General features: G+C 36.4%; 2 protein-coding genes across 2 annotated transcripts; one reads left to right on the top strand and one right to left on the bottom strand.

The window, feature by feature from the left end:
* Nucleotides 1-315: 315 nt before the first annotated feature.
* On the top strand, nt 316-18851 carry LOC114459201 (NLR family CARD domain-containing protein 3-like). The gene is made up of 9 exons (XM_028441529.1): nt 316-325; nt 523-545; nt 761-968; nt 1159-2965; nt 3043-3216; nt 11597-11770; nt 11858-11993; nt 18065-18095; nt 18218-18851. The coding sequence occupies exons 1-9, from the start codon at nt 316-318 to the stop codon at nt 18742-18744; spliced, it is 3090 nt and encodes a 1029-aa protein (XP_028297330.1). The 3' UTR covers nt 18745-18851.
* A 650-nt stretch (nt 18852-19501) lies between these two features.
* LOC114459200 (homeodomain-interacting protein kinase 1-like) lies at nt 19502-20805 on the bottom strand. Its single transcript, XM_028441528.1, has 4 exons — nt 20554-20805; nt 20210-20440; nt 19662-19843; nt 19502-19556 (listed from the first exon to the last, which is right to left on the bottom strand). The coding sequence occupies exons 1-4, from the start codon at nt 20662-20664 to the stop codon at nt 19502-19504; spliced, it is 579 nt and encodes a 192-aa protein (XP_028297329.1). The 5' UTR covers nt 20665-20805.
* Nucleotides 20806-22844: the final 2039 nt, after the last annotated feature.

Here is a 22844-nt window from a genome sequence, read left to right as displayed (position 1 = left end):
CAATTTACTGACCCACAGTAAGTGAACATAAATAAGGTTGTTTGTTTTCTTCCTGATGGTCCAGGTTCTTCACACTCCACACTGATAAAACACCAGTAAACATGACTCAGCACTTTTGATGGACTATGTTTGTTATATGAAATGGTGTTGATGTAAATCTCAGCAAACAGTGAAAGGTGAAAGAGAAAAGGCTTTGTAGGAATGGTCTCCAGTGTGTAGGTGAGTCTTAGACAGTGTGTGATCTTCAGATTTATGAAGGATTGAAGACAAATAAAGCCTCAGTCCAACAGACTTGTTCTCCTGTTCAGTGGAAACATGCTGAGAAGTTCCACACATGAGCTGAGCTCCAAAGGCTGCTCCACACTCACTGCACTGTGGCTCTGCAGGACATCACCCACTGTTACTGATGTTCACATGATGTTAGCAGAGCTTCCTGTGCTTTCCTCCAGCTGCTCCTCAGCATGTCTGAGTGCCTGTGTCTTCTCCACAGCAGCTTGGAGGGTGTGGATGGTTCCTCTGGAGCTGAGCCTGACTCCATCTTTATGGTGTGTATGTCTACAAAGACACTAAACCTGTGTCAGCCTGTGATCAAACCACTGTACACACACACACACGCACGCACACACACACACACACACACACACACACACACACACACACACACACACACACACACACACACACACACACACACACACACACGCACACAGATGATTGCAGCAGGCCTTCACTCATCACCTTTAATGTGTTTGTGTTCCAGCTGCTGGAGGACAACATCATCAGCTTTGTTAAGGCTGAACTCAAACACATGCAGAAGATTGTGGATGGAGATGATCGAGAGTGCTCAGAGAGTCAGATGGAGGATGAAGATGAGGAGCAGAGGAGGAGCAGGGAGGCCTTTCTGAACATCACACTGTATTTCCTGAAGAGGATGAAGCAGGAGGAGCTGGCTGAGCGTCTGCAGAGCAGTAAGAGCATGTGAACATCTTCACTGTGAGGAACATCACATGAAGGACACAAAGCTGGCTTTTCTTCTTCAAAGCATGATTCAATCAGTCACATTTAATCTGAGGAACCATCCAGACTGAGAACATCACACACCAATGTTCAAACCTGCTCTGATTTCTCCATTCTAACAATAAGTTTGTCTTCATTCAGGAACAAAGGCTCATCGATACCAACGTGAGCTGAAGTCCAAGCTGAAGATGAAGCTCCAGTGTGTGCATGAAGGTGTGGCTAAAGCAGGAAGTCCAACCCTCCTGAAGGAGATCTTCACAGAGCTCTACATCACAGAGGGAGGGGGTGGAGAGGTCAACCAGGAACATGAGGTCATGCAGATAGAAACATCATCCAGGAGATCAGACACAGCAGAAAGAGCCATCACACTAGAAGAGCTCTTCAAAGCCCCTCCTGGAAGACCTCGACCAATCAGGACAGTGATGACAAAAGGCGTGGCTGGGATTGGGAAAACACTCTTAACACACAAGTTCACTGTGGACTGGGCTGAAGACAAAGCCCAGCAGGAGGTCCACTACACATTCCCACTGACCTTCAGAGAGCTGAATGTGCTGAGGGGGAGGAGCTTCAGCTTGGTGGGACTTGTTGATCACTTCTTCTCTGGAAGCAAAGAAGGAGGAATCTGCAGCTTCCAGGACTTCCTGGTTTTGTTCATCTTGGATGGTCTGGATGAGTGTCGGCTCCCTCTGGACTTCCTCAGCACTCAGACCCTGACTGATGTCTCAGAGTCCACCTCAGTGGAGGTTCTGCTGATAAACCTCATCAGAGGAGAACTGCTTCCATCAGCCCGCCTCTGGATAACCACACGGCCTGCAGCAGCCAATCAGATCCCTCCTGAGTTTGTGGACATGGTGACAGAAGTCAGAGGGTTCACTGATCTTCAGAAGGAGGAGTACTTCAGGAAGAGGTCCACAGATGAGGAGAAGGTCAGCAGGATCATGTCCCACATCAGGACTTGTCGTAGCCTCCACATCATGTGCCACATCCCGCTCTTCTGCTGGATCACTGCTATAGTTCTGGAGGACATGTTGAAGAGCAGAGAGGAGGGAGAGCTGCCCAGGACTCTGACTCAGATCTACAGCCACTATGTGGTCCTTCAGAACAGAGTCAAGATAGTGAAGTTTGATGGAGGAGCAGCCACAGATCCACACTGGAGTCCACAGAGCAGGGAGATGATAGAGTCACTGGGAAAACTGGCTTTTGAGCAGCTGCAGAAAGGAAAGCTGATCTTCTATGAGAGTGACCTGACAGAGTGTGGCATGGACCTCAGAGCAGCCTCAGTGTGCTCAGGAGTGTTTACACAGGTCTTCATAGAGGAGAGCAGCCTGTACCAGGACAAGGTGTTCACCTTCATCCACCTGAGCCTTCAGGAGTTTCTGGCTGCTCTTCATGTCCATCAGACCTTCATCAGCTCTCAAGTCAACCTGCTGGATCATCAACCACAGAAGAAGAAGAGCTTCAAGATGTCTACATTTAGAAAACCAATACTGAACCATCTCCATCAGAGTGCTATAGAAGAGGCCTTACGGAGTCCAAACGGACACTTGGATTTGTTCCTTCGCTTCCTGCTGGGTCTTTCACTGCCGACCAATCAGAGGCTCCTACAAGGCCTGCTGACACAAACAGGAAGTGACTCACAGACCAATCAGAGAACAGTTGAATACATCAAGAAGAAGCTGAGTGAGAGTTTGTCCACAGAGAGAAGCATCAACCTGTTCCACTGTCTGAATGAAGTGAATGATCGCTCGCTGCTGGAGCAGATCCAACAGTACATGAGATCAGGACGTCTCTCCACAGAGTATCTGTCTCCTGCTCAGTGGTCAGCTCTGATCTTCATCTTACTATCATCACAAGAACATCTGGATGTCTTTGACCTGAAGAGATTCTCTCCTTCAGAGGAAACTTTTCTGAAGCTGCTCCCAGTGATCAAAGCCTCCAAGAAAGTTGAGTATGTGACTTTTGAAGACCATGTCTTTAATTCTCTCACAGACAAACATCTGTAAGGTTTCTCTGATTCTTCATCAGGTTGAGTTCCTGTGGTCTCTCAGAGAGAAGCTGTGCAGCTCTGTCCTCAGTCCTCAGCTCTCAGTCCTCCAGTGTGAAACATCTGGACCTGAGTAACAATGATCTGCAGGATTCAGGAGTGAAGCTGCTGTGTGAAGGACTGAAGGGTCCTCACTGTAAACTGGACTATCTCAGGTTAGTGGATCACATGTTCCATCAACATTGTCCTGTTCCTGGTCTCCTCACTTGTTTCCTGAGTTGTGGATGTTTTTCTGAATCCAGTCTGTCAGGTTGTGTCATCACAGAGGTGGGCGGGGCTTCTCTGGCAGCAGCTATGAGCTCCAACTCCTCCAGTGTGAAACATTTGGACCTGAGTAACAATGATCTGCAGGATTCAGGAGTGAAGCTGCTGTGTGAAGGACTGAAGAGTCCTCACTGTAAACTGGACTATCTCAGGTCAGTGGATCACATGTTCCATCAACATTGTCCTGTTCCTGGTCTCCTCACTTGTTTCCTGAGTTGTGGATGTTTTTCTGAATCCAGTCTGTCAGGTTGTGTCATCACAGAGGTGGGCGGGGCTTCTCTGGCAGCAGCTTTGAGCTCCAACTCCTCCAGTGTGAGAGAGCTGGACCTGAGCTACAACCATCCAGGAGACTCAGCAGTGAAGCTGCTCTCTCAGACACTGCACACTCTGAGGTGAGACACATCACAGCAGCTCATCACATGTTCAAATCAATCCCCATCACATGTGTGACAGAGAGCTGTATCAGAGGAATGTGATGAAGGTGTGAGAGGTGGGACACTAAAGGAGGAGGACTGGGACAGGTTAGAGGGATGAAGGACAGAGATAAGAAGGTAGCGAGGAGTGAGGAGAGGCTGATGGAGAACTATGAGGAGCTGATGAAGGAATGACAGAGAAGATCAGAGGAGGTGGAACCAATCAGCGAGGATTGTGTTCATACAAAAATATAAATATATCTTATGAAATTATATTTTAATTATTGCTCTGACACAAGTTATCAAGTCAAAAAATTAGAGATGAACTGAAATGTAAATGATTGGTCCAAAACCAAAATAAACATTTCCAGCTCTGAATGTTACTAACCACTAAAATTAAAACATTGTAATTGTATAAAATATTACCAATGTTTCAAATAATCAATCAATTAAAGGTTGGTTAGGGGAAAAAAAGATCTTATGTGCTCTGAAAAAGGAACAAAGAAAATCCATCATGTGTAGCAGCTGTAAACCTGTAAAAACTTTGACCAATGAAAAAGGAAGTTTTTTTTTTATTAATAAACCAATCACGTCTCTCTGTCTTCCTGCTCGTTCTCCACCTCTCACGTGCACGAGCCCACACTTATTGCGCGTCATTGGTGATGGACTTAAAACAGAGTTTTTAGTCACGTTTAACATACAGTATATAATGATAAATTTTACTGTTCACTTATTGCTGAATGAGACGATGTAGTTTCTACACAATACAAACAATGAGCTTAGATCCACTTCTGCAGCAGCTGTGCTAAAGCATGTGAGTGAGACAGAGCACAGAGGGGAGGGGTGTAAGCGACATTCAAAATCATGCTAGCTTTAGAAAATCACCTACCCTGCCTTTAAAATATGAATTTATTTATTTAGCACTGACATTCCAACAATGCAAAATATAAAATAAAATAATAAAATGTTTAACTTGACCCACTCATACAATTATTAAAACAAAAATATGTATGTTTTTAAAACATTTTAAATCTATTTCAAACTGTAGACTTATGTTACAAATAATAATTGCTAGAGTTTTCGAGCTAACTCTGGTGTTCAGTACCTGAGATTTCATACAGAGAGACATAGTCAGAGGTTTTGCTGAATCAATCAATCACTTTATTAGAGATGAACAGAAAATGAATCAACAAGTCATAACAAGTCAATAGAAGAACAGACACTCATCTAAAACACAGCTGTGGTCCTCAGGGTCTGATCACTCCCTGGACCCCAAACATAGATTTATCAGTGTTTTTATATATTTAGAAATCAAATGATCAGCTCCTTGTAATTAGTTAAAGATGTCATTTACTGGTGATTTAAAGCAATACAAATTATGTTTGAGATTTATTGATTTATTCATTATTATTGATCATTTAGGGGTCTATGGTGTCTGTTTATTTAATTTATTTAGGTATATAGAACATGAGTTGTTTATTGTGTATTAAGTTTAATTTTAGAATATAATTATAATTATTTGCAAATGATTTAGACTTTGTGCATTTCGGGTCAAACTGACATTTTAGTGTTAATCTGATTGTCTTGTTTATATCTGATTTGTCTCTTTGTTTACGTACATGGTTGTGTTGTTTTTAGATTTACATTAAGTTGAAATCAGATGTTCTGAAACTGTTTGTCCTTGTTCTGAAAATGACAGCTAACAAGTTGATCTGAATATAATTTATGAATAGATTTATTGAGTATAAAGATATATAATTATAGTATTACACACAAAAAGAAACCATGAATAATAATCCATTCTAACATTTCCTCTCTTCACACTGTTTAACAGTGTGACTATATAAAATTATGAATAAGACAAAATATTTAATTCAGACTATGTTTTAATATGTTATATTAACGTTATTTGGAAATTATAATATCAGGTTACTTAAAGTAAGCTTGTTAATTTATTTTAACAATATTTTTCCTTTAATTTTATTTCAAGTTATATTCCTATTTTGTTTACCATTGTTAGAGTGGGCCAAAAACTTTTATTTAACTTTATTACATTTATTTGGATTTACTGTTATATTATGTTTTAATATAAGAAAAAAGTTATAAGTAGAACAGAACAGAATACAAACATGATTTGTGTTTAAATTGAATATACATAGTAAACTTGAGATTATCCACTTATATTTATCTGTACAAACAATAACTGAATACATGATCATCAAAATCAATCTTATTAAAACATCACATGATTACAAAAGGTGTTGTAAGAATTATTCAATACAGATTTTATAATTTCTTTATTACATACAACCACATAGTGTGGTGAGTCTATGATTGCTATGTAGTGTGTGTGTATTTTATTTTAATATCACTTCTCTTTCCATGTGAATGTGAAAACCCACAGCAGGAACCTTAACTGATTGATTGATTGATTCTTATTTCTTAGTGAGGAAAAATACATTCACGGTCCTGCCTGCCCACAGCGACCAATCAGGAAATGACTTTCAGAAATTACTATCAATCTTCATCAAATTTATATGGAAGCTTTTGAAGCACAAACAACAAAAACACGTGATCACCCTCCAATATAAACTGTGCAGAAATAATCTATCAATATAATATAGAAACTTTTGTTGAATAAAAATCAATTGAAACACAGTAATATCGCTTACTCATTTAAATTACAATTATATGAATCCATATTAGTTAATTAGTGTTATTCTATCAGCTGTTCTATTTCCTAACAGAGCAGGTGGTTTGTTTCAGATTATTTTAATTTACATTTAAAGTAATTCATCATTGCCCTTTTTTGTAACTTATTGTATTTATTAAAAATAAATAAATCATAATTAAAAATAGACTAAATCAAATACTTATCCATTGGTTTCTGTTCTCAGCTGGTAATGTCTGTATCCTGTGAACAAAAAACTACATTTATATAAATTTCAAAGGATGACTATAATTTTTTAAATATTTCAAGTTATAATTTCTATCTAATTCTATCCATGTCTACATATTTATTTATCTATCTGAGGATATATATACACATAACGGTTTTAGTTGTGAGATTTTTAGAACATAAAGAGAAGAAAATGACATTATTCCACACAGTTGTAACAGAATATTCAAACTGACAGAGATAAAGGTGAATTAAAGAAGTGAATAAAAAAGTAAGAAAATAACCCAAAGAACTGAAAAGTAAATCAAATCATTAGAATAAAACAGTAATTAGAACAAAACAGAAATGTAACCAGGTGTTATGTTAATTTATGCCTCTACTAATATTTATATAGATTACAAGGGAACAGATTTGTTATTGTATTTATATCTTTATTATCTCTCTAAAGAGTCCTAGTTAAATCTATAGACCACGTACCATGTACAGTTCAGCCCCCCCACCTTTGATTAGACGTTTTAGGTGGTGAGGTTGTTTTTATAACCTCAGGTGATCAGCCACTGTTCTGCATTCTGGGCCAGGGTCTATACAGTATCTATGATTCCTCAATATATGAAATAATGTTATCCATGTCTGTTATTAAGATCATTAGTTCATTTACCTTTTAACTAAAAAATATGACTTTTATTCAAGCTACAACTGTAAAGTGTTGTGGAGTGTTACAAAAAAATAAAGTCAATCAACTCTATTCATCAAAAGATAGAAAACAGTATGAAATCTGTAAGTATGATATACAAAAGTTATTCTAATTGTCATTTCAAAAATATCAACGTATGACCAACAAGAAAAAGTTTTTAGTAATTCCTTAAAAAGAAAGATCCTAACACATCTTAAATTATAAATATTTAAAGAATTAAACAAAAACTGGTGTGTGTGTGTTAGTCTGTATGTATATGTGTATGTATGTGTGTATGTATGTATGTGTACAAACAGCTATCCTTCTATCACATGATCACTCACTCAAAGACACGCCCTGGTACATTTTTCATTCACAACACGTTTCTCTCAGTTATACATAAAGTGTCATCATCCATCAATCAATCACTCTATGACACGCCCACTAGCACACTCACACTCGCAACACGTTTCTCTCAGTTATACATAAAGTGTCATCATCCATCAATCAATCACTCTATGACACGCCCACTAGCACACTCACACTCACAACACGTTTCTCCCATACATACAGCGTGACATCATCCTTATTCATTCACCCACGCAACACGTTTCTCTCAGTTATACATAAAGTGTCATTCATCCATCAATCAATCACTCTATGACACGCCCACTAGCACACTCACACTCGCAACACGTTTCTCTCAGTTATACATAAAGTGTCATCATCCATCAATCAATCACTCTATGACACGCCCACTAGCACACTCACACTCACAACACGTTTCTCCCATACATACAGCGTGACATCATCCTTATTCATTCACCCACACATACATACAGTCTGACCCTACATGGGGTCATGGGGTCAGACTGGAATTAAAAAGGGTTTAAACGTCTAGTAATTTGTTAAAAAGTAGCTAAAAACTGATTAATATTTCATTTTTAAAGTTTTTTGAATTATTGTTTTTCAAATACACAATACAAATACAGTATATATCAAATAACGGTATCCTGTACTTTAACTTTCTCAAATAAATACATCTAGTTCAAATAAAATACAGTATATAAATATCTAATCCTGGCTACTCTGTATCTGTAACACACTTTAATAAACATGATCAAAAATTAATTCTAAAAAAAAAAATGTCTCCTGAGTCGCTGTACATTTGTGAATTTAAAATGGGGTCATGACCCAAAAAAGGTTTGGAACTTCCAAGGTTAATGTGAAGAAAAAATAAAGTTTATATCAGAATACTAGTATAGTTTCCAGGTGAAAAAAAAGTTACAGGAGGGGCCCAACAAGATGGTCTGTACCCAGGGCCCAAAATGTGGTGCTACGCCCCTGGTACACACTCACAGCCAGGGTCTGTAACGCACAGACATCATCAGTTCTCAGATGAATATATGCACTATTAGCTAAACTTCACAATAACACTGTAACAATGCAATAGATTAGATCAGCTGACATGAACCTGAGTCACTGCACCATCTATGTTTTTGTCACGTGACTCCAAAATCCTTTTATGCACACCACAAGGAAATAATCTGACTATTTAAACGTTATTTAACAACTCTCCACATCCATTACACACAGAACACACAATCATAATAACACACTCCATCTCCATCACCACCACCTTGTAAAAATACTGTAGTGTGACCTTAAACTGTATGAATAAATATGAAAGTGTACGGTGGCACCATGCTCTTACTTTGAGCTGCAGGGAGGGTTACCATGATTACAGGTGTCCAAATGTGGAGGTGCGCTCTGGGGGCGTGGAGATAAAGTCTCTCAAATGAGGACGAATGTCCAGGGAGTTCAGAATCTGTGTGTGGGCGTGCATCAGAGAAAGGTGTGTGAGTCCCCGGGGTTTCCACTAGATACGTCTCTGCTGTGCCACGGCACCAATCCGGTATTTCACCGCTGTCCGCCATCCAGTAATTCAGACCGGTTGCGTTTTGAGTGTGCCGCGGTGCTCTCCGTTTGAACGACTGTGACGTCACGAGACAGAGCAGTTCTCATGATAATTATATAATCGTGCGAGAACACAGTTAAATGTATGTGTTGTAAACACAACAATAAACAGATAAACAGGTCAGTGTTCCTAACAAAGGAGAACAAGAAGGTTGGACTCTGGATTTGTCATTGACACATTTTTTAGCAACAGCCAACAGAGAAGAGATAAAACTGCACCATTAAAACATGAACTACATCAAAGTTGCTGCAGTTTACAGTGTAGTAACAGTATGAGAGGAATCAATATAGTGAATGTGAATTTGTTTTTACACATTATGACGTTTTGGTGATGTATTTACTTGAAATATAATTTGAAGTGTTTTATTTTGAAAAGTAACCCGATATTTTATTGCGGAGTACGTTCTTAATTTCCTGTTTAGCTTCATTTGCTCTGTGCTGCTTGATGCGTCGTGCTCCGGTGTCCACCAGAAATAGAAGCCCTGCGTATATCTGGTGGAGGGCACCGGACTACCGCATCTGGGAATGAGCAAACACGCACCGCAGCGGACCCGGTGGAAATTAACACATAGACTAAAGTGGAAACCTATCAGCTCCGGTGACGCGGCGGTGACGTTCCGCAGCAAGGCCTCATCCAGTGGAAATTGGGGGTGAGACTTTTCTGGGTCATGGTGCTGCGTACCCATGTCTTCAAAAGTCAACGTGAACCTGTGTTGATTAGGCCTCAAAATAATTACATTAAAATACAAAATACACGTAATAGCCTACGTGTATCAAAATCATTTCCCTAAATATTCATAAGGAATTTATAAATTGTGCTAAATATTTTTCATAGGCTACATTTAAATGTCTACATTCTTGCCAATAGGTGGAGCTGCAACACCCCAGCACCCCTACTTCCTGTGGCCCTGCTGAATTCAGTCAGTTTTCCTCAGAAAAACTCCATTATGATCCCGGCATATGGTTGGTGTTTAGTCCAGAGATGCCGTTGGAGATGGGAGGGCTTCATGGTTCTGTTAGCAAGCAGCTAGCCACATAAAAAGCACTGGGTTAATGGAGGGTCCTGTGAAGTGCAGGTGAAGCCCATCCCAACGTACTCCTCATGGAACTGTCTGGATTTCTATGATTCAGCTTTTTTCTTTTGCATCTTTAGCCGAAGGCGCTTTTTGACCTTCATCATTATAGTTCATGTTATAATCACCATCATTATCATCAGTTTTATCATTATCATTTTAAAAGAAAATACATGTTTTAAAATCCACATATTTTTCATGCTTTTATTTGTACATTTTCCACACTCAATCTCTCACGCACCCCTGCAGTGCTGTTACCCTAGGAGTTCATGTACCCCATTTGAGAAACACTGATTTAAATGACATCAGTATTTCAGTCGAATAAATCTGTTACAGATATAAACGACTAAACTATGAAGCATTAGATTTTACATATTTTATAAATATTCAGTTACTGTTGATCAACCTGATATATGATGGTATTAATGTTTGTAAACGCAAACAGATTAGATGTGATCAATACGTTAGATCACATGATCACATGAGTTCTAATTGGATTTCAGCCTCGGTGACCAAACAGTGTGTATATATATATATATATATATATATATATATATATATTAGTGTATAGTTTAGTTTTTATTAGTCAGTGAAGATATAAATATAAGTTGATATAATTTTTGTTTACATGTATTTTTTTGAAATTATTCGTAGTTTAGTTATTGTCACTTGAAAAACTTTAATCAACACAAACTATGATGAAAATGTTTAATCGACTAAATAAACAGTGGAAAGTGCAAACCTCCACCAAGCTCTGAACCTCCTCTTCACAGATATGATCAGTTATCAATGATCAATGATCCTGATCATGGTACCATGATCATTCACACTGTAAAGGCTTGGAACCACATTTATATCCCATTAATAAACATCCAGTAGGTCACAATGTATGGACACACATTTTAAAAAAAAGAAAATAAATCAATGAAATAAACAATCTGGATCTGATCAGGATGAAACTCAGTGGGATCATTGATTAACCACCCAATATAACTGAGTCACATTTTATACAGATCCATCATTTACAAACCCAGATATGAATTATTATGATGATGAGAGATAGGCATTTTTTATCTTTGAAACTGATCAGAATCAGTTCATTGATCAGGAGCTGAAATCTTTCCTCCTTGGTGGAGGTAATAAAGCAGATGAAGTGTACGGCAGAGGTTTGAATCCTGTCAATAATGTGATGATTATTATTATTATTATTAATAAATGAATGTCTTTCTCCCACAGACTGAGTTCCTGTGGTCTCTCAGAGAGAAGCTGTGCAGCTCTGTCCTCAGTCCTCAGCTCTCAGTCCTCCAGTGTGAAACATCTGGACCTGAGTAACAATGATCTGCAGGATTCAGGAGTGAAGCTGCTGTGTGAAGGACTGAAGAGTCCTCACTGTAAACTGGACTATCTCAGGTCAGTGGATCACATGTTCCATCAACATTGTCCTGTTCCTCATCTCCTCACTTGTTTCCTGAGTTGTGGATGTTTTTCTGAATCCAGTCTATCAGGTTGTGTCATCACAGAGGTGGGCGGGGCTTCTCTGGCAGCAGCTTTGAGCTCCAACTCCTCCAGTGTAAGAGAGCTGGACCTGAGCTACAACCATCCAGGAGACTCAGCAGTGAAGCTGCTCTCTCAGAGACTGAACACTCTGAGGTGAGACACATCACAGCAGCTCATCACATGTTCACATCAATCCCCATCACATGTGTGACAGAGAGCTGTATCAGAGGAATGTGATGAAGGTGTGAGAGGTGGGACACTAAAGGAGGAGGACTGGGACAGGTTAGAGGGATGAAGGACAGAGATAAGAAGGTAGTGAGGAGTGAGGAGAGGCTGATGGAGAACTATGAGGAGCTGATGAAGGAATGAGAGAGAAGATCAGAGGAGGTGGAACCAATCAGTGAGGATTGTGTTCATACAAAATATAAATATATCTTGTGAAATTATATTTTAATATTTTCTCTAACACAAGTTATCAAGTCAAAAAATTAGGGATGAACCGAAATGTAAATTACTAGCCGAAAACCAAAATAAATATTTGCATATCTAGCTCTGAATGTTACAAACCACTAAAATTAAAACATTGCAATTGTATAAATCAAAACCAATGATTCAAATAATCAATCAATTAAAAGAAGGATGGGGGATTTTTTTTTTGGATTAAAATTGTCTTAATGTTTTGACAGAAATTAAGATCTTATGTGCTCTGAAAAAAGAAACAAAGAAAATCCATCATGTGTAGCAGCTGTAAACCTGTAAAAACTTTGACCATAGAAAAAAGACGGTTTGTTTTTTTATTAACCAATCACGTCTCTCTGTGTCTCTGCTCGTTCTCCACCCCTCACGTGCACGAGCCCACACTCAAAGTGCGTCATTGGTGACGAACTTAAAACAGAGTTTTTAGTCACGTTTTTTAACATACAGTATATAATGATAAAGTTTAGTGTTTACTTACTGCTGAATGAGACGAAGTAGTTTCTACACAATACAAACGATGAGCTTAGATCCACTTCTGCAGCAGCTGCGCTAATACATGTGAGTGAGACAGAGCACAGAGGGGAGGGGGGTAAGCTACATTCAAAATCATGCTAGCTTTCAAAAATCACCTAACCTGCCTTTAAAATATGAAAATATTTATTTACCACAGACATTCCAACAATGCATAATATAAAATAAAATAATAAAATGTTTAACTTGACCCATTCATACAATTATTAAAACAGAAATATGTATGTTTTTAAAACATTTTACATTTATTTCAAACTGTAGACTTACATTACAAATATTATTGTTTAACAATTGTTAGAGTTTTCAAGCTAACTCTGGTGTTCAGTATCTGAGATTTCATACAGAGAGACATAGTCAGAGGTTTTGCTGAATCAATCAATCAATTTATTAGAGATGAACAGAAAATGAATCAACAAGTCATAACAAGTCAATAGAAGAACAGACACTCATCTAAAACACAGCTGTGGTCCTCAGGGTCTGATCACTCCCTGGACTCCAAACATAGATTTATCAGTGTTTTTATACATTTAGAAATCAAATGATCAGCTCCTTGTAATTAGTTAAAGATGTCATTTACTGGTGATTTAAAGCAATACAAATTATGTTTAAGATTTATTGATTTATTCATTATTATTGATCATGTAGGGGTCTATGGTGTCTGTTTATTTGATTTATTTAGGTATATATAACATGAGTTGTTTAACATGTGTTAAGTTTAATTTTAAAATATAATTATTCTTATTTGTTAATGATTTAGACTTTGTGCATTTTGGGTCAAACTGACATTTTAGTGTTAATCTGATTGTCTTGTTTATATCTGATTTGTCTCTTCATTTACGTACATGGTTGTGTTATTTTTAGATTTAGATTAAGGTAAAATCAGATGTTCTGAAACTGTTTGTCCTTGTTCTGAAAATGACAGCTAACAAGTTGATCTGAATATATTTTATGAATAGATTTATTGAGTATAAAGATATAATTAATTATAGTATTACACACAAAAAGAAACAATGAATAATAATCTATTCTAACTTTTCCTCTCTTCACACTGTTTAACAGTGTGACTATGTAAAATTATGAATACGACAAAATATTTAATTCAGACTATGTTTTATTATGTTATATTAACGTTATTTGGAAATTATATCAGGTTACTTAAAGTAAGGTTGTTAATTTATTTTAACCTTATTTTTCCTTTAATTTTATTTCAAGCTATATTCCTATTTTGTTTGCCATTGTTAGAGTGGGACAAAAAACTTTTATTTAATTTTATTACATTTATTTGGATTTAATGTTAGACTATGTTTTAATATAAGAAAAAAGTTATAAGTAGAACAGAACAGAATACAAACATGATTTGTGTTTAAATTGAATATACATAGTAAACTTGAAATTATCCACTTATATTTATCTGTACAAACAATAACTGAATACATGATCATCAAAATTAATCTCATAAAAATCACATGATTACAAAAGGTGTTGTAAGATTTATTCAATACAGATTTTATAATGTCTTTATTACATACAACCACATAGTGAGGTGAGTCTATGATTGCTATGTAGTGTGTGTGTATTTTATTTTAATATCACTTCTCTTTCCATGTGAATGTGAAAACCCACAGCAGGAACCTTAACTGATTGATTGATTGATTCTTATTTCTTAGTGAGGAAAAATACATTCACGGTCCTGCCTGCCCACAGCGACCAATCAGGAAATGACTTTCAGAAATTATTATCAATCTTTATCAAATTTATATGGAAGCTTTTGAAGCACAAACAACAAAAACATGTGATCACCCTCTAATATAAACTGTGCAGAAATAATCTATCAATATAATATAGAAACTTTTGTTAAATAAAAATCAATTGAAACACAGTGATATCGCTTACTCATTTAAATACAATTATATGAATCTATATTAGTTAATTAGTGTTATTCTATGGGCTGAGATTTTTAGAACATAAAGAGAGGAAAATGATAATATTCTACACAGGTGTAACATAATATTCAAACTAACAGAGATTATTAAAGAAGTAAGTGAATGAAAAAGAAAGAAAATAACCCAAAGAACTGTAAAGTAAATCAAATCATTAGAATAAAACAGTAATTAGAACAAAACACAAATGTAACCAGGTGTTATGTTAATTTATGCCTCTACTAATATTTATATAGATTACAAGGGAACAGATTTGTGATTGTATTTATATCTTTATTATCTCTCTAAAGAGTCCTAGTTAAATCTATAGACCACGTACCATGTACAGTTCAGCCCCCCCACCTTTGATTAGACGTTTTAGGTGGTGAGGTTGTTTTTATAACCTCAGGTGATCAGCCACTGTTCTGCATTCTGGGCCAGGGTCTATACAGTATATATGATTCCTCAATATATGAAATAATGTTATCCATGTCTGTTATTAAGATCATTAGTTCATTTACCATTTAACTAAAAATATGACTTTTATTCAAGCTACAACTGTAAAGTGTTGGGGAGTGTTACATTGTGTATGTACTGTATGTGTGTATGTATATATGTGTGCAAACAGCTATCCTTCTATCACATGATCACTCACTCAAAGACACGCCCTGGTACATTTTTCACTCACAACACGTTTCTCTCAGTTATACATAGTGTCATCATCCATCAATCAATCACTCTATGACACGCCCACTGGCACACTCACACTCACAACACGTTTCTCCCATACATACAGCATGACATCATCCTTATTCATTCACCCACACATACATATATATATCTGTGTGTGTGTGTGTGTGTGTGTGTGTGTGTGTGTGTGTGTGTGTTGTTTCCATAATATCTTATTTAATCAATGTTTATATGTCGTAATTATTCTGTTGTGTAAGTGTTTATTTTCTAGGTCAAACAATGTTATTTTTATATTCTTTCTGTATCAGTTGTGAACAAGTTGTGTTGTGTGTTATCTAATGTTCTTTCTACCAGTTCACTGCAGTTCACACAAGATATAGTTTCATAATCATTCATTTCATTCATGTCAAAAAGAGGAGAAATTCATTTCTGTTTTATCTATTAAAGCTGTTTTAATTTAATCTATGTTGATTTGGACATTTCTGATTTAAGATCAGAAAAACATTTGTTTGATGTGTGTTTTGTTTCTATGTTTATTATTATTAAATAATGTAATAATGTGAAAGTTGTGACTTTTTAGGACATTAGTGATTTTAAATGAAATATTCAAAATCAAACTAAAACATAAATATTGTTGTGGATCCTATTTTTTTCTTAGTCTTTATATATTTTAGGTCTAAAAATAAAATAATTACTGGTTTATGGAGGAGATGTTTTTATGTGAAACATTTCAAATCTAGCTTTGAAACAAAGGCTGAACTTTTATTAAAAAGTTTCTTAACCAAAATGTATTTTAGTTTATTTTCCTAATTTGATATTACAATTTAGGTTTTTTAGTTTGTTCAATAATTAGTATTTTATCTTATTTCATTAATGTTTTCCTTTTTTAATTAAACATGAGACAAATTACAGAATTATTAGCGTTATCTATAAAACCTTATGGGATTGAACATATAGTTTTGATTTAATGATTTTAAACTGATGTGTTTCATGTTAACATACACCAACATATTTTAGCAGCATCAGCATTATTGTTTTCTGTGACGTGTCCTTCAGTCTTTACTTGTTTTATCAGGAGGGAACGATTAGAACACTTTAGTTTAGTCTTTTCCCAGCAGCAGAGTTTTTTCAGAGTGTTTCCTTTTGAGGGAGAGTTCATTCTGTATTTGTTCATAGTATCCATAGCAACGGTCATCTACCAATCACTAACAGCCACTGGTAGATGACATGTCCAGATCAGTCAGATCAGATTATTTATCATTATTCTTATTTCATATTATTATTATTATTATTATTATTATTATTATTATTATTATTATTATTATTATTATTATTATTATTATTATTATTATTATTATTATTTCAATGTCATGTTTTTGTAGGAAACAGTTTGTTCTTTCTTCTGAGTTTAACATAATCAAAACTATCTGGATGGAGCCATTTTGAGTCTATAAGTTTTTATAATGTGTGTTTGGCTATTTTCAAAAAACAAAGTTGTCCTGATTTTTTATTTTATTTTATTATTACCCAAGAGGTTTTTGGTAAATTGTCATTAAAACAAAAGTATTTTGTGTTGTCATATTTGGTGCCTTTGGAGATCAACTTATTTATTTATTTATTTATTGACTTATTTAAGTATTTGTTTACTTATTTCTTTATTTAATTCATTCATTTTTATATTTATTTGTGTCTCAGTCTTCATTTATTAATTTAATTCATTTTTAGCCTATTCTAGTTGTAAAAGTTAAAGTAGTAAAATATATTTAAACTAAAGTATTTTATAATTATTATTTGTAGTGTTAATTATTTGTGTAAAGTTGTTCAGCTAATGTTCAAATCTATGTTTCTTTTTATTTTATTTTTTTTCATGTGTGTGTTTATGTGTAGATATATATGTATGGGTGTATATGTATTTTATCAATCTCTATTTATCAGTTATATATGGGTGTGTAATTATATGTGTTAGTGTATATATATGTACATTTATGTGAATGTTGTGAATGTTGAAGTTTTAGATACAAAGTCATAAATATATTTTATCAAGATTATTGTTATTATTTATTAAAGAGAAGTGTTGAGAGGTTAGTAAATTATTCTCCTGTGAATATGTATTGATGTCTTATGTTTAATTTTCCTTTTTATTATGTTTTTGAAATAATCACTATATACAGTCAATCAATAGGTTTGTTTATTCATTTATTTATCATTGTAATGTATTAGAATTCATAAGACAAATGTATTTCTAAAGGGATAATTATGATTTAGTGTGTGATATTATCCACATTCAAAAACTAAAAAGAATAAAAATATGTACGACTACCAAACTTATTTAAACTGCAAAGGACCAAATAGTGTAAATATACATATATATAATAGTGTATAGTTAAGATCAGAGGAGGTGGAACCAATCAGTGAAAATGAAGAGAGGAACACTTTGAAGGAGATGAAGAAGGTGAAGCTGTTGAAGACAAACCAGTAGAAACATGGAGAGCTTGATGGAGATGGCATCAGGTTTCTGAGCAGCACTTTGGACTCCTTAGGTGTGTAAATCACTGCCTGTGTTTGCTCCTGCAGGGCGGACCATGGAGGAGAGCAGAGGATCAAAGCTGGTGTGAGGAAGTGTAAGTGTGTGTGTGTGTTCATTCAAAGTGTCCTCATGAAGCTCTGAGTGAATGAACATGTCAGTGATACAGAGAGAATGAAGCATCACATGATCAACTGTTGTTTCTTTGTGTCTCATCAGATTTCTGTCACATTCACCTCGACACAAACTCCATCAACAGAAACCTCAGACTGTCTGACAACAACAGGATGGTGACATGTGTGGAGGAGGAGGAGCTTTATCCTGATCATCAGGACAGATTTGATCACTATCAGGTTCTGTGTAGTACTGGTCTGACTGGTCACTGTTACTGGGAGGTGGAGAGGAAAGGAAATGTTTATATAGCAGTGAGTTACAGAGGAATCAGTAGGAAAGGATACAGTAAAGATTGTGTGTTTGGATTTAATAATCAGTCCTGGAGTCTGAAATGTAGCAGAGGTTTTTACACCTTCAGACACAATAACATAATCACACACACCTCCTGTCGCTGTGGTTCCTCTGGTAGAGTAGGAGTGTATGTGGACTGTCCTGATGGACGTCTGTCCTTCTATAAAGTCTCCTCTGACTCTATGACACTCATCCACACCGTCTGTACCTCCTTCACTGACACTCTGTATCCTGGGTTTGGGTTTTGGTTTGGTTCCTCAGTGTCTCTGAGTCCTCTGTGAGACAGACAGACAGACACACACAGACAGACAGACACTAAGACAAAGAGACAGACACACTGACAGACAAACAGACAGACAGGCAGACGGACACACTGACAAACAGACACACACAGCTACACAGACAGACAGACAGGCAGACAAACACACACACACACAGAAAGACAGACAGACAGACACACTGACAGACAGACAGACAGACACGCAGACAGACAGGCAGACAAACACACACACACACACATAGACAGACAGACAGACAGACAGACAGACAGACAGCTACACAGACAGACAGACACTAAGACAAAGAGACAGACACACAGACAGGCAGACAGACACACTGGCAGACAAACAGACAGACAGACAGACAGATAGACATGCAGACAGACAGACAGACAGACAGACAGACAGACAGGCAGACAAACACACACACACACAGAAAGACAGACAGACAGACACACAGACACAATGACAGACAAACAGACATACACACAGACAGACAGACAATTAGACAGACACACGGGGAGACAGACACACAGAGAGACAGACACATAGACTGACAGACAGACAGACACATAGACAGACACAGACAGACAGACACAGCTACACAGACAGACAGACACACCGACAGACAAACAGACACGCAGACACGCAGACAGGTTTCATTGAATAGTGAAAATGAGAGCAGAAAAGTTAACATCCTGTTAATATAAACTAAAGTGTTGTTGGACCTTACTCAAATTAAATGTGAATACATTTACCATTAAATGTTGTTGACGTGTTTGTTAATGACCATAATTAATTTATAGATGATTCCCCTACAAGAAACATCAGGAATCACTGAAACCTAAGTACCTGTACTGTACAATATTCAGGTATTTATTTCAGTCACACAGAAGTAATTCAGGCTGACACCCTCATACCTAGAGCCGATGGGCTGAAGCTGCATCCTACACTTGGCAGCAGAGGATGGAATAGCCAGTACAAAGTCAATAAGCTTGACTTTGTATGGAGTATCCTCATGGTTTGCCAGCATTACATTGTCAAGCTTGATGTCAGTATGGATGATCCAATGAGATTGGAGTCCCTGTAATGCTACCAACATCTGCAGGAACATGATGAGAAAAGACAGGATTATAATCAGAGGTGAAAGTAATGGATTACAAGTAATTAAGTTACTGTAATTGAGTTGCTTTTATGGTACTTGTACTTTTTTGAGTATATTTCCACATCAGTCATTTTACTTGTACTTAAATATGTTTTAAAAGAAGTACAGTAATTTGTAGAGTCATTTGTTACATTTCTACACCCAACCGTTAATGAGTAAACTATTATTTGAGGAGATTAAATTGGAGGCAGATACGAGAGTTGAACATTCAAAACATCAGCCACATCCATGCAGCTCCGTGCACAGCGTCCTCTCTGCACCACATTGTGTCACACACACACCAGACTCCACACACACACCCACCATTTTAGTCAAACTATAAAAAGCTGCTTTGCAATGCCACTGCTTTGCAATGGGGCGGATTTGGTGCACATACATGGAAGAACCCAGCTCAGTCCTGAGGAACTGTAATAAATCCATCACAAGCAGCTCAAAGACGAGGCAGGTACAGCCAAAGTATTCAAACCTCTCGTAGAATTTGACCAGGTTAAAGTGGTCTGCATTCAGTGTGCTGATTCTACTCAACATAGTCAGCTGGAGGGGAAAAAAGGACAATTAGATCATCTTTCTGTCACTATTCTCTAAATAATTCATAGTTAAAGTATGGTGGGAGGCACCAAAACTATAGGAGAGATCCAAACACTCACCTCGTGCTGCACGTTTTCCACAACCTCGTCCTTCAGGATTTTTACTGCCACTAATTCACAGGTGGAATTAACCTGGCACTTGGCCACTTTACCAAAGCAACCTTCTCCCATGAACTCAATGATGGTGTATTTAGTTGAGCTGCTGCACAGAACCTGCCCTACTGATAGTTGAGACACTGTCAAAGTAGATAGAAAGGACACAAGGTTAGTATTCAGTATTTCAACACTAAAACTCACATAAACAAGGAAATCTTGTCCTGTCATTTTGAAATTTGGGTTTAAACCCCCGCATGTGTAGCACATCCTGATCTTCTTTTGGTACACTCATAGTATGCAGTTACTTTACTTACAGGTATTAAATAGTAATAAAAAAGTCTCCTCCTGCTATATCACACCCATTATGTGAACATTGAAAACAAACACTCTCTTACTTTTTTTTGTCCACTTTTAAATAGATAATACAAGTGGGTAAGATTAGAAAAGTTTTAAGAATTAATCCAAATGGCTGATATTATGTACCATGGAATTTGTACATGACACTGTTTCCCAAACTTTATTGTCCCATGTACCAAAACAGGTCTGTCCTGAGTTGTTTAACACATCTAGATGTAAACACCATGAAATAAATAAAAGCTGGAATTCTCAACTTTTTTCTCATATTCATGTTTTGATCTGAAACCCAACTGTCTTCAGTTTACAACAAAAACAAAGGAATAGACCTTTCCATTCCAATACATAGGAGGGACTGTATACAATTAAAAGGTTACACTGGAAAAAGTGAAATCTAGGCAAGATATAATTTCCTAAATTAAGGCAAAAATTTCTTGTTTTTGGCTGACAAGTTATTTTTGCTCAAAATGAATTTGTCAGGCAAGATAATTTTGCTAGTTTTAATATAATTATTACTTAATTATCTTATATGGTTGAATAGTCTTGTTGTTGAGTATTAAAAGCTAGTAATGAGTACATTGAGGCTTAAATCAAGCATTTTACACATTTTAAGATGTTTGACAAATAATCAAAGGACCGCACCTGGAGTTTCATAAGTAAAATGTTCTTATTTTAAGATTTTGCATAATCTAGTAATAATACAAATGGAAAAATACAAGTATCAAAACAAAAGACACAACTGTCATATAGATTCTCTCTAAGCAATTTATTTAATTCACATGTCATATGATTAAAACTGTTCTTACATGCTCCATCATTCATCATTACATTATTATCACCAGCCGAGCATGTTTAGACATCATTAATAGCTGTTACAGCCAGCCACATTTATATGGAAAGAAACCATTCAGTTGCAGTGCAGTTCCATAACATTTGCCAGATAGTATTTCACGAGAACATAAGTTTGATTTCCATTGTTTAGAATGTAATAAGACATGTAATCCACCAACTTCTCCACCTCCACTACCTCAGTGTCCTGATCATTATGTGGGACTTCAACCTGATAACACATGTGCTGTCTGTCAAAGCACACAGTCTGACAAAACAAACACATGTAGAATTGACAACAAAGATGTTTTTGATCTTTCCAAACTGTGGGACAGTGCGGTTATGTACATTAGCTAGGACCAAAGACTTTTGTTTATATATTTGTTACCGTTAATGACAATCCATTTCACTGACACCTCATGCTTTACTTCACTGAGACCCAAGGATAGTCTCAACTTTTCAGTGAGAATTTGCATATTGCCAACCTCAGACACTGGTCCCAAATCACGGTCATTTGAGAAAACAGGGTTCACAGAAAGATCAACATTTTGACAGTTTTCATATATTTGGTTTTGAGTCATCAAAGACTTGCAGATATTTGTTTTGTGGCCTTTTGCTTGAAGAAGACATGTTTGGACTCAAAACGCATGAACATGTGTCTAACCATTGGACCAAGTGATCATATCTGTGATGGTAAATGAATCATGTAATGTTGCTTAGGTGTTACATTGTGGTCAGGAAAGAGCTCTTTCCAACGTTTCAAATGATTTTCAATCAGTGCTTTTAACTTTGAGATGGTCGCTATTGAAAGAACTGGGGCAAATGCAATCTGTACAATGTCTATCAGCTCCAGTATCAGTCGACCCTCTTCATTTACATTCAAGCTTGGCAAAATAAATGGCAGAATCTGTAACATCACAAGCATTTGACCTGATGACTGTTTCAGCTTGTTGTCGTTGGACATTAATGTGTTAACAGATATTGGTGTGGGTCGATCCCTTACATCTAGAGGGAAGTAGGGAAAACCAAGTATACTAAAATTCACTGAGTCCAGATCCACCTGTCCTGATTGA

Source organism: Gouania willdenowi, unplaced genomic scaffold (assembly GCF_900634775.1).
Source record: "Gouania willdenowi unplaced genomic scaffold, fGouWil2.1 scaffold_273_arrow_ctg1, whole genome shotgun sequence".
NCBI classification, from domain to species: Eukaryota; Metazoa; Chordata; class Actinopteri; order Blenniiformes; family Gobiesocidae; genus Gouania; species Gouania willdenowi.
This window is presented reverse-complemented; position numbering and strand designations above follow the sequence as displayed.

Bases quoted from the DNA above. Each gene is read 5' to 3' on its own strand.
- LOC114459201 (XM_028441529.1), top strand. The intron at 969-1,158 runs GTAAGAGCATGT...GTCTTCATTCAG, and splicing joins GGCTGAGCGTCTGCAGAGCA to GAACAAAGGCTCATCGATAC. The intron at 11,771-11,857 runs GTCAGTGGATCA...TTCTGAATCCAG, and splicing joins TGTAAACTGGACTATCTCAG to TCTATCAGGTTGTGTCATCA.
- LOC114459200 (XM_028441528.1), bottom strand. From the start codon at position 20,664: ATGGGAGAAGGTTGCTTTGGTAAAGTGGCCAAGTGCCAGGTTAATTCC. The intron at 20,441-20,553 runs GTGAGTGTTTGG...TTTCCCCTCCAG, and splicing joins TGGAAAACGTGCAGCACGAG to CTGACTATGTTGAGTAGAAT. The intron at 19,557-19,661 runs GTATGAGGGTGT...TGTTTCTTGTAG, and splicing joins CTTCAGCCCATCGGCTCTAG to GGGAATCATCTATAAATTAA.